Genomic DNA, 12,424 nt, shown 5'->3' with positions numbered 1-12,424 from the left:
ACCAACCGCACTCAACATGTAGTCCTCAATGGAACTTCATCTACATGGAGGGAGTATCCCAAGGCTCTGTTTTAGGCCCAGTACACTTCAACATCTTCATCAATGATTTGGATGAGGAGATAGATGGGGAGACATGATAGCAGAGTTCCAATATCTCAGGGGCTGCCACAAAGAAGAGGGAGTCAAACTATTCTCCAAAGCACCTGGGGGTAGATAAAAAAGCAATGGGTGGAAACTAATCAAGGAGAGAAGCAAGTTAGAACTAAGGAGAAATTTCCTGACAGACAGAACAATTAATCAGTGGAACAACTTGCCTCCAGAAGTTGTGAATGTTCCAACACTGGAAGTTTTAAAGAAGATATTGGAAAACCATTTGTCTGTAGTGCTGTAGGGTTTCCTGCCTAAGCAGGGGGTTGGACTAGAAGACCTCCAAGGTCCCTTCCAACTCTGTTATTCTGTGTTTTTTTTCCATAGGATATAACTTTGTAAAATCAACAGACATATTGTAAATCATAAATAGTGACAGTGACAGTTTGTTGATGTTTCTTGTCAAACTGTCTCAGATCCAGGTCATACATTGTTCATGAGAGGTCCTAGGTGCTCTCTGAACTTGTTTTTTTCTTGCAGATGTTTCATTACTCAAATTAGGTAACATCATCACTGCTAGTAAGGAGTGGGTTTTTCTTTCAGTTTATATTCTACTGGCTTGTCTGACAGTGTTGGTGGGGATGGTCTTAGAGATTTTTTGGGCTGTTTGCTTGTTTGCCAGGTCCTTGATTGGGGTATTGGTTACTTGATTGGTGTTACTCTTGAAATTAATCTATGCTGATCTGGGTGCTGATTGCTGGTGGGGAGGTTGTGTTCCCTTTTTGGCTTGTTAATTGTCTCTTTTGTAATATGTAGTTTACTACATACAACAAACCCCACTCCTTACTAGCACTGATGATGTTACCCATGTTGGGTAATTAAATATCTGCAAGAAAACAACCAAGCTCAGAGAACACCAAGGAATCCCTCATTTCAACCCTGAGCTACAAATATTATCCTTTATTGATACATTTGTCAGTTTGGTCGCTACACACATCAGTTTTTAAAACTGCCTTTAATAATTTTCCTTGTTAGACTTCACCTCATTTTAGGCACCTGCATACCTTCACAACTGCACTGTTGACTTACACCATTGATGAGTGACACTTCTTGACATTTTATGAGCAAAGAAAAGAAAGTTGTTCAATCATCTTTACTTGGGCAGTTGATGGATTTCTTCCCCTTTCTTCATTCTGGTCAGCAGCACAGTCTTCCACATTTCTGGAATTGGGAATTAGAAACGGGGAAAACTACATGGTGCAAATTTAAATCTTGGGGATGTCTTTGGAACTAGATCCCACTTTCAATTTTTTAATCTACTACAATTGTTAAATGTTTGCTTTCTCTTTCCCACCTGTTCTTTCTAGCCAAGTAAGGGAGCGACTGAAGAATCAAGTTGCAGAAATGAAAGCAAAAGTTCCTGGTTTTAGGCCAGGCCTTGCTATTCTGCAGGTAAGGACTATATATATATTATCACCCATAGAGTTAAGCCAGGCATATGCAAGTAATCTTTGACTTATGACCACAATTGGGAGTGCAACATCTGCCCCTAAGTGAGGTGGTTAAGTGAGTCATACCCAATATTGCAATCTTTTTGTTGGAGTTGTTAAGCAGATCACCAGGGTCGTTAAGCAAACCACATGGTTGTTAAGTGAGTCTGGTTTCCCCCATTGACTTTGTTTGCCAAACCCTGGCTAGGAAAGTCACAATTTGCAATCAAGTGAACCTAGGATACTGTAACCATTGCAAATACATGCCAAGCAGTGGTGGGTTTCAAAACTGTTTGCTATCAGTTTGGTGGATATGGCTAAGTGGGGCCATGTGATTGAGTGGGCATGGCCAACTTGACATCACTCACACCATGCCCACTCAATCACATGACCCCCTCCACCTAGTCACACCCACAGGAAAATTTTGATCATGTGATGGTGCAACAGTCATAACTGTGAGGACCAGTTATAAGTCACTTTTTTCCATTGTAACATGGACAGTAAGTGAATAGTTGTAAGTCAAGGACTATCTCTAATAGTTTTGGTGCATTGTTGTTTTATAGCACCTTAGTTAGAGCTGTCTCATTCATTTCCATAGTCCTTACAGTCAATAATAACTCAAATGAATCTTTTTTGTACTGTGAAGAGTTTACATAACAGCAAATTGTTGACAACACAATTCAATATGGCTGTGAACTATGAAAACTTTATAAGGAATGGCAGCTGCATCCAGAGAGAATTTTTCTGGAAGTATGCAAACTGGAAGAATTCAAAGGAAAAAAAGAAACTTCAGAGCACGCAGGGTTTTTCATGTAGTATCTGTCAGCAAGTGCTTAAATTTATGGGATTATACTGTAGACACAAAAATAGTGACATGATTCCAGAAAAAGCTGCATCTATTTTAAAAGTTGCCAAGAGATGCTACGTGAATGCTCCAAAGTGCCTTTTCCCCCTTTGAATTCAATGTTGTGCACAACCTTGGTGGCATCTCTTGAATTTTAGATGCCATTTAAAAAAGGAGAAAGTATCCAAAAAGCCTTTCATGATGCCAAACATTTTATTTCTGTTGCTTTTATCTTGTATTTATGCTACTTAGATGTGTCTGTAAAGTCAGTAAGCTCAGTTTGAGGAAGACATTGTGTTATACATTACTAGCACACTTGTAAAATTCCATATTAGCTTAAAAGGCAGATTAAATATGAATATATTCATATTTAGAGTGAAGGTTTTAAAGTCTGCCAGATTCCAGCTAAGCACACTAAAGTTCTCCCCTGTTGACTGGGAGGAATTATGTAAGAAAGAACTAAGTCTGTATCTTTGGAGGCAGATAGAAGATCCCAGTTGAGCTAGTGCAGCAGTGAAAATATAACTTGGCTTTACTCAAAAAGACTATTAATGTATTAAATCTGATTGACAGAAAACTTTAGGCTGTCAAACTCATGGCTCGCAGGCCGGATGTGTCATATGCTGGCCACGCCCACACCCGGTTTAGCGAAGGGGGGGATTCTCAATAGATCACGTGATGTCACCGTGACAACATGAGTTTGACACTCCTGCTTTAGGCAATAAGTGTAGTGGCTGAGGCACTGGCCTAGAAATCAGGAGACTGTGAGTTCTAGTCCCACTTTAGGCATGAAGACAACTGAGTGACTTTGGGCCACTCTTTTTCTCACTCTCTCAGCCCAATCCACCTTATAGGATTGTGGTTGTGTGAAAAATAGGAAGAAGGAGAAGTATTAGCTATGCTCACTGCCTTGTTACTGATAAAGGGTTAAAGGTAGAATAAAAATGTAATAAATCTTTTGTGTACACTGAGAGCATATGCACCAAGACAAATTCCTTGTGTGTCCAATCACACTTGGCCAATAAAAAATTCTGTTCTGTTCTGTTCTATTCTATTCTATTCTATTCTATTCTAAATAGATAACCAATAAATTTGCTTATGTAGAAACATTACCATTTTTATGAGATTAATAACACATGTTATTTGTTACATTGTACTGTACACAAAATTGCTTTCCAGTCGCCACTAAAGTAACAGATGAAGATGAAAAAGTACTTCAGAGCATTACAACATATTATTAGTATCATTTTGTTCTGTTTTGGCAATATCTAACTTCTTGGAAAAGTAAACAATTATCTAGGATAAAGAAATATATTTTAGAATTGTGCAAAAGATTTTGAAGTCATGATCAGAACCCTTCAACTTTGAAATGCTTTCTGTATATTTAGTCTTCAATAGCATGGATAAAAGGATGAAAGGCCGATAACAGTGTTCCCCAACCTTTGAGGCTTGGTGGCCCAGTGGAGGGGGGGGAAGAGTCGTGTGGCCCTATACCATACAGGCCATGGCCCGCTAGTGGGGCCAGGGGTTGGCGAACACTGGCCTATTAAATAATCTGATTTATTTCCCCCAAAGGTTGGTGACCGGGATGATTCAAATCTCTACATTAGCATGAAACTGAAGGCTGCTGCTGAGGTAATTCTGCTTTTCATAACTTTAGATTCAATGCAACATTTTGTTCCTATCGGTGAATTTAGCTTCAGATAGAGAAAAGGAGATGCATAGCGTTCCATGGCATCGGACCGGGATATTTACGGGACCGCCTGCTGCCGCCAGTTACCTCCCATTGTCCGGTGTGTCCAGTGCGCTCTCACAGGGAGGGCCTCCTTAGGGTGCCGTCAGCCAACCAATGTCGGCTGGCGACCCCCAGGGGAAGAGCGTTCTCTGTGGGGGCCCCGGCTCTGTGGAACGAGCTGCCGGTGGGACTCCGTCTTCTCCCTGATCTTAGGACCTTTAAACGCGAGCTCAAGACTTTCTTTTTTCACCAAGCGGGGCTGGCCTGATTGATTGATTTTAATATTTGGGGATTTTAGCAAGTTTCTTAACAGGGGTTTTTATCTTTTGTATTTTTACCTAATAGTTTTAAGCATAAAGCAGTCTAATTAGATTTTTAACTTTGTTATGATATTTTAAATGGTTTTGGATTATTGTCGTTTTACTTGCTGTACACCACCCTGAGTCTTCAGAGAAGGGCGGTATAAAAATGTGAATGAATAAATAAATAAATAAATAGTTTCCAATTGTAAAGTGTAATTGTAACCATAATTTTTCTTGTGAGGATTAATGGATATAGTCAATTACAAAACAGCAGTGGAAGATTAGTTTTATGTATGATTGCTGCTACCCACAATGGAGGAACGGTTGGCAAAGATGACGGAACTGGCAGAGATGGCAACATTGTTTGATTAGAGAAAGATCAATAACTACATTTATTAGTTTTGTTTTGTTTTTTGTTTACATTTATACCCCGCCCTTCTCCGAAGACTCAGGGCGGCTTACAATGTATAAGGCAATAGTCTCATTCTATTTGTATATATTTTTTTACAAAGTCAACTTATTGCCCCCCCAACAATCTGGGTCCTCATTTTACCTACCTTATAAAGGGTGGAAGGCTGAGTCAACCTTGGGCCGGGCTCGAACCTGCAGTAATTGCAGGCTCTGTGTTCTAATAACAGGCTTCTCTACTGCCTGAGCTATCCCGGCCCCTAATAAATCACATTTATTAGTGACTGGAAACCTTTTCTGCGGAAACAAAGGAGAAAAATTATGGATTTGAAGATTAGAAAGGGTAGTTTATAGAAAGAAGGAATATGTAATGTAAATTTAGATAGATGGTAAAATATAATTATAACCACTATCAAGGAGTTTGGAAACTGTTTCTGTGAAGTAGAAACTGCAGGATCTTCCCTTCTGGTGGAAAGACCTTGTGACAAAGGTCTTCTTCAGCTGTACAAAGTTAGGATAAGTAGCACGTTATGGAGGACTGTGGTGGTAACCAAGGATAATTTGCCAATTTGCACAGGGGCAATTGCTAAAACAAATGCTTAATTAAAGCTATAGTAAAGAAGTACACACACATATACAGATAGATATGGATGTACATATAAATATAAAAACTTGTTTTTTATTTCTGTTTCAAGAACAAAATTGAACATGTGATTAGTTCTTATTTTCCCACACTCTGCTGCAATGACAGATGATGAAACTCTTGCTTTGCAGTGTGACAAAGTTTTCTGGTTGCCTAGACAACCTAGGAATACATTTCCTGCCTTCGCCCAATGAACATTTTAACCTCCTGTTATATACTTTTTTCGAACTCTTTATGAGGAACGTTATAAAGCTTGCAAAATGAGACTGTTGAACCTTCATCTGAACACGTCTCAGTTCATAAACTCTGTCATTTATTTGGCATTTTGTTTTCTCAGATCGGGATCAATGCCAATCACATCAAGCTGCCAGGCACTGCTACAGAAGCTGAGGTAATCCAGTTCACTTTAAGACATGTATGCATTAGCTGTATGTGATCAGATCAGTCTCGCCTGATAGTATGTCTTCTGTTGCCCCTTGGAAATCGGTATCCTGAACCACTACTGAAGTAATTGTTTTCTTTCTCACATTAGCTACCTTTGGTGTCTATAATTTAACATTTTTAATTTGGGAACGTCTTTAAAAATTACCAGGCAGAAACAATGGCTAAAAATAGCATGTCATGTCAAATCATGATTTTTTTACTTATATACTCTTGAATAAACCATGGTTGGCTATGTGGACACATTGAACTCAGTCATGAAGCTTATGTGTGCTGCTTCATTTTTAAATGATTCAGTTAATTAAAAATAATAAATGAAAAGCATACAATACCAACCTAAAGAACTCTAATAGATTCCAGAATTATCATTAGGTGGATGGCTACAAGTCTGGATATTGTTCAGAAGTATACTCTTTTCTTTTTTAGGGAAAAAAGAAAAAGCTAACTAGCTAACTTTCTAGAACTTTTTAGAAAAAGCTAAAAAAGATAAGCTAAAATGACAGATTACATAATAGGCAAGAGCTGTTGGCAAGGAATAAGTCATTTATAATCTCATTAATGATTCTGCTCTCCATAACAACCATATTTCAAGAGATTCCAAATGTGAGCTGGGAAGGTTGGGATCACTATCATAAACTGTGAAATGTTTACACACCGTAGCTGGGTTGACATAAGCTACTAAGTTTTTGTTTGACTTTGGTTTAGTGCAGGAACATCCAACCCATGGTCCACAGGCTGCCTGTGACCCTGGACAGCTAGTAGTCTGGCCCCACAAAATCATAAATGTTTAAAATTATGTGATTTATATACATTAACTATGGTATATATTTTATAAGAGGCCCAAAACTATTCCTCTTCATCTAACGCAGCCCAGGTAAGCCTAAAGTTTGGACACCCATGGTTTAGCAGGTTGTATGATTAGTCCTAACATTGCATTTGGATCCATTCATAATTATGAGGTAACATTGAGAATAATTCCAGTTTGTTAGAGCTGGTAAGTATTTCTGTGCCCCCTACACAATCACTCATGCTTGATGCCTCCTGACAGCAGGAGTGGTTGAAGAAATCAGGAAGCCTTTTTTCTGGTTTGTCAGCATTGCCTCTGAACCGGCTGGTTGCCCTTCTTTTCACCATTCTTATTAACTTGCAGGTGCTCAAATGCATTAACAATTTGAATGAAGACCCTGCCATCCATGGGTTTATAGTGCAGTTGCCTCTGGATACAAACAAGCCCATCAACACAGAGAAAATTACCAATGCTGTGGCACCTGAGAAAGACGTTGATGGGTATGATTCTTATAAGATTTATTATATATTTATATAATAAATTTGATATTAAATTATTGTTAATTTATTTGGGGGTAAAACTCTCTTGTTGGGAATTATAGTCCCAAAACATCTGGAGAGCCAGTTGGGGAAGGAATATATTAAAGCAGTGTTTTTCAAACTTGGCAACTTTAAGATATGTGGACTTCAACATCAAAAGTCAGCTGGGAAATTGTGGGAGTTGAAGTCCACACATCTTAACGTTGTCAAGTCGGGAAAACATTATACTAAAGGAAAGCGAAATAATTTTCTTTAGAAGTGGCTGCTTTTAAAAGTGTCCAGTCGCTAGTATATATGTTAGGTTTCCATTTTGCTTTTATTCTCACATGAAGAAAATTTCACTAGTATAAGTAAATATTCAGGCAGAAGATCACCAAAAGTTAAGCTTTAATAATTTCTGTTTACCGTTGCCTTCTTCCTTGAGCTGAAAGAGAATGATTGACCCAATATGACTGGCTTTGTGCCTTTGTGCGTAAGGTGGGACTAGAAATATCTCCCCTAGTTTCTAGCCTGGTACCTTAATCACTACGGCAAACTGACTGTTATTAAATTGCAAGGAAGGTAGTTAAAAAAAATCACCATATTTTGATATAAATATGGAGCAAAAAAAGTTGCATTAAACTAAGTTAGACGATCAGTCTATCTAATTCAGTGATATGAGTATTTAGTATAGTTGACATACGACCACAAATGAGTGCACAATTTCTGTTGCTAAGTGATATGTTTGTTAAGTGAGTTTTGCCCCATTTTATGACCTTTCTTGCCCCTGTTGTTAAGTGAATCACTGCAGTTGTTAAGTTAGTAACGTGATTTTTAAGTGAATCTGGCTTCCCCATTGACTTTGCTTGCCAGAAGGTTGTAAAGGAGGATCATATGATCCCAAGACACAGCAACCGTTATAAATACAAGTCAGTTGCCAAGTGTCTGAATTTTGATCATGGCACCATAGTGATGCCACAATGGTTGTAAATGTGAAAAAGGGTCAAAAGTCACTTTTTTCATTGCCGTTGTAACTTTGAAAGTTCGCTAAGCAAACTATTTTAAGTCAAGGAAGATAAAATTTCCAGGATTGCTAATTCAGGTTTTTGTTTTCTTTTTGTTTTCTTTTTTTCTTTTTAGCTTGAGCAGTATAAACGCAGGGAAGCTGTCACGTGGGGACCTCAGCAACTGCTTCATTCCTTGCACACCCAAAGGATGCATGGAACTTATCAGGCAAACAGGTGAGCAAGGAAAGGGTGAGCCAGGGATACACGTTAGGTACCATGAGTGATTATGGGGAAGCTGGAAAAGGAATGAAAGAAAACACAGACATAAACACTTGAGTGGCAACTCAGTTGGTGCCTTATCATAAATGGCAACTTAGCTCAAGTTAAGAGAAATATTCCCTCTTTGAGGGGGGTAGACAGTTCAGAAATGTGAAAATTAAATAAAATGTTGGAAGAAGTACGTCAAAGCATTCAAAGACACACTGCCTTAATTAATTCATATAAACGGGGCTGGAAAAACTGTATTGCACTTTTCAAGGTTCTGTATTTACCCCAGAGTAGCGTCAAAGAGACCTTAGTGAAATCTCTGTAGTTCTTGTTTCTTTGATCTTGCCCAACTGCATGGAGCTTAACAGATAACAAGCCTTAATAAAAGCATGGTTTGGGGGCTTTGGGGTTGCCTTTTGCATGCCAGAAATGGGTCATAAACTGAACAGAGCACAGCTTTTGTGATTTGAATGCGAATTCTGCATTTCAGGTGTTCAAGTAGCAGGCAAAAAAGCAGTAGTGATTGGGCGCAGTAAGATCGTTGGGGCTCCTATGCATGACCTGCTGCTTTGGAACCATGCAACTGTGACCACTTGCCATTCCAAGACTGCATCGCTGGCTGACGAAGTAAGGCAGGGAAACTGTGGCTATAGTGATTCTGGGTTTAGCCTATGCAAAGTGTGTGTTCTGCCAGGAAATGCATCAGTCTTCTCTCCCCAATAGGTTCCTTTTGCCAGATGGTTATAGTTCAGCAAATTAATAGGATAGATGATCATGGGAAGTAAATGTATACTAAAGTATATGTCTCTATATGGAAAAATCCCAGGAAAATCTGTAATTTCCTCTTGGAAAGAATACTGGGAAGTAGGAGACCTCAGTTTGCAATATAGGATTCCTTCTTTAAGTCCATGTTCAAGTAGGCACTTGACCAAAACTAGTACTTTATATTTGGATAGTGATTTTCCGACTCGACATAGAAACAGGAAGAAGAGTCTGCAAAAACAAATACAACCATGTTGAGCCACTATTCGTTGATTCACAAGAAGTTTTTCATGAACAATTATTAAGATATCTAGTCAAAGACTATAGAATTGGGAGGGGGAGACATATGTACACTGTGTGCACAATTATTAGGCAAGTTGTATTTTGGAAAGTTAATTTTATTATTGAACAACTACAGTGCTTTCGGTCAATCCAAAATGTTAATAAACCTCAAACTTGGATATTTAAGAAAGTAAAGGTGATGTTTTGGCTTTTTTAGGAGAATATGTGTGCATAATTATTTGGCAACTATTAGTGTGCACAATTATTATGCGACTAAATGGAAAAAAATTGCCCATTTCACTTATTTATTTGCATCTATTTAAATGAGAATAATAAACAACTCAAAATGTATAAATAAACGTTTCTGACATTTCAAACAAAAAATTTTTATGGAAAGATAGCCTGTCAAAAACCAGTATTCAAGGTTATGCTATAATTTTTTTTAGACAGGGAGGGATAGGGTTGTTGATTTGGATGTGTGTTCCAAAAAGATGAACTCTTGCTGATAGGTGAAATATCTGATAATTGCAAAATGTTGGGGAAATGATTTTCATATTGATGTTTATGTCTAAGAAGGGATCCACATGTTGCTCAACACAAATATATATATTTACATGTATGTATATATGTATATATTCCTATTTTAATTAACCAAAAGAATTTATATTCATATTATACAAAATTGTTAAATAGATAAATCACTTTAAAGAAGGGGAGGCACAGCAGGAAAGAAAGAGACCAAATTTAATGACCAAAGTTTCTTTATGGAACGAGGTTAATACAAATTGTGTTTGCAGGTCAGTAAAGCAGATATCCTGGTGGTTGCAGCTGGCAAAGCTGAAATGGTAAAAGGTGAATGGATCAAACCAGGTTCAGTAGTGATCGACTGTGGAATCAATCACATTCCAGGTAACGTTGAAAAATGACTTCAAAAAACTTTAGTAAACATATGTTAATTAGCATAGAAGTTTATGTGGAGATAGGTTGGAGAAAATGGTTACATTCATTAGTGGTTCAGTCAGGCATATGATTATGTATGACAGAAAGATCTTAATTTGGAAGTAGATCCCACTGTCTCTGAAGTCTGGGTGGGGGGAGACAATGGAGAGATTAGGGATTAGAAAATGAAGAAGAGGAAATAAAATTATGCTATAGAAATTTGAATATAGTGATGTTTAATATATATAGCCATTTGATCTCTTACAAATGGAGATTGTTATATTGTCAATTTGTCCTGATAAATATCCCTGTAGTGTTTAATTTGTTGTCTCCCAGTCAAATACAGAAATACTAGGTCAGGCATAGCAATGGTGCCTTCCAGACTTTGGAAGTATTCTGAACTCCAGATGGATCAGATTTTATGTAAGATGTAATTGGAAACATCCAAAAGATACTAGGTTGCCAGACCCTTTGTTTCAGTGGTAGATAAAGCAGTTTACATACATACATACAGTAATATAATCTCTAAAGCAGGGGTGTCCAAACTTGGCCCTTTGGAGAGTGGTGGACTTCAACTCCCAGAATTCTCCAACTAGCAACTTGCTTAAATTTATAGCTCATGCTGGCTGGGGAATTCTGGGAGTTGAAGTCCACCACTCTCCAAAGGGCCAAGTTTGGACACCCCTGCTCTAAAGGAATTCCAGCATCAACGTACTAGCAACAATACAAGCAACTTGTATTGGCACTCTGCTTCTAAATGCCAGTTATTAAAAAAGATAAAAACTGCAGCACATCTCTTCCAGAAGAATACCTCTCCGTCTATCCATCTGTCTCCTGAAAGTCTGTTCAAAGTGTTTGTGTGTGTGTGGATGGATGGATGGATGGATGGATGGATAGATAGATAGATAGATAGATAGATAGATAGATAGATAGATAGATAGATAGATAGATATAGACAGACAGACAGACAGACAGACAGACAGACGGGAAGAAATGCAATGCTAGCAATAAATGTATATATTAATCTTTTCTGTATCATCGCAAAATGAGATCCAAGGAAGAACAAACAGCAACTTTTAGTGTGACTCTCATAGTATTTCTATTTATGTATGATTTTTATACCCTGCCATTTCTCCAAGGAACTCTACAACTGTATTCACAAATGGTTTATTGAAAAATTCATATTTAGACAATGCATTAAGCAAGCTAAAACCAAACAATGAATAACTTTTAGCCAAGGGTTTGTTCAGTTGGATAGACAATCTCGTTAGGATTTTGGATGAAATCATTACTTCCTTACTGAGAAATTAATTAATAAACCAGAGAGTGATTGCATAAGGTTCCTCTTTAGTAAAGTGGAGCTTCTCTACCCATCTGCTCTCCAGTTTAAGAAACTAAGAGAATTAGTCACACCTGTCAAACAATTGCTATCCTCCTACTTGCTGCATTTCTAGAAAGGTTGCTTTTATAAGTGATCTATCATTAATTGCACTTAACTAATCAAAGGGTTAAATAAAGATACTCATTTTCTTCATGTTTCTTAGCAATTGTGGCTCACTTCATCACCTGCCTTTGAGGATGAGGAAAAAGCCCATAAAGTACAACACTAGCTAGCTGAGTCATTTCTCAAGAAGAAGAGAAGAGCCCAGTTGGCTCATTGGGGGGGCGGGAAGATGTTGAATTTGAGTTTGCAGTAAGATAAGGCTCATAGGTCACACATGGCTCTTCATGATGATGAAGACCAGCCTGATAAAGAAAATGCTTAGGGAACATCAGGAACCCAGCAAGCCCAAAATGTTTTACCCATTTTTGAGGAGGAGGATGTGAGGTTTTAAGACAGTCTTTTTCAAACTTTAAGATGTATATCCCAAAGGTGCTTTTTTGAGAGGCAACTGGACTTTCTGGTTTTTCT

The 12,424-nt window shown here is 37.9% G+C and overlaps 1 protein-coding gene across 1 annotated transcript in view; it reads left to right on the top strand.

The window, feature by feature from the left end:
• Positions 1 to 12,424, top strand: part of MTHFD1 (methylenetetrahydrofolate dehydrogenase, cyclohydrolase and formyltetrahydrofolate synthetase 1) — a 67,923-nt gene that overhangs the window by 14,328 nt on the left and 41,171 nt on the right. Inside the window, exons 2-8 of the mRNA XM_058162897.1 lie at positions 1,455 to 1,539; positions 3,997 to 4,056; positions 5,847 to 5,900; positions 7,101 to 7,237; positions 8,396 to 8,496; positions 9,020 to 9,156; positions 10,371 to 10,482. Coding sequence (XP_058018880.1) covers positions 1,455 to 1,539; positions 3,997 to 4,056; positions 5,847 to 5,900; positions 7,101 to 7,237; positions 8,396 to 8,496; positions 9,020 to 9,156; positions 10,371 to 10,482 — 686 coding nt within the window. The remainder of the gene's footprint in view (positions 1 to 1,454; positions 1,540 to 3,996; positions 4,057 to 5,846; positions 5,901 to 7,100; positions 7,238 to 8,395; positions 8,497 to 9,019; positions 9,157 to 10,370; positions 10,483 to 12,424) is intronic.

This window comes from Ahaetulla prasina, chromosome 1 (assembly GCF_028640845.1).
Source record: "Ahaetulla prasina isolate Xishuangbanna chromosome 1, ASM2864084v1, whole genome shotgun sequence".
Lineage (NCBI taxonomy): Eukaryota > Metazoa > Chordata > Lepidosauria > Squamata > Colubridae > Ahaetulla > Ahaetulla prasina.
This window is presented reverse-complemented; position numbering and strand designations above follow the sequence as displayed.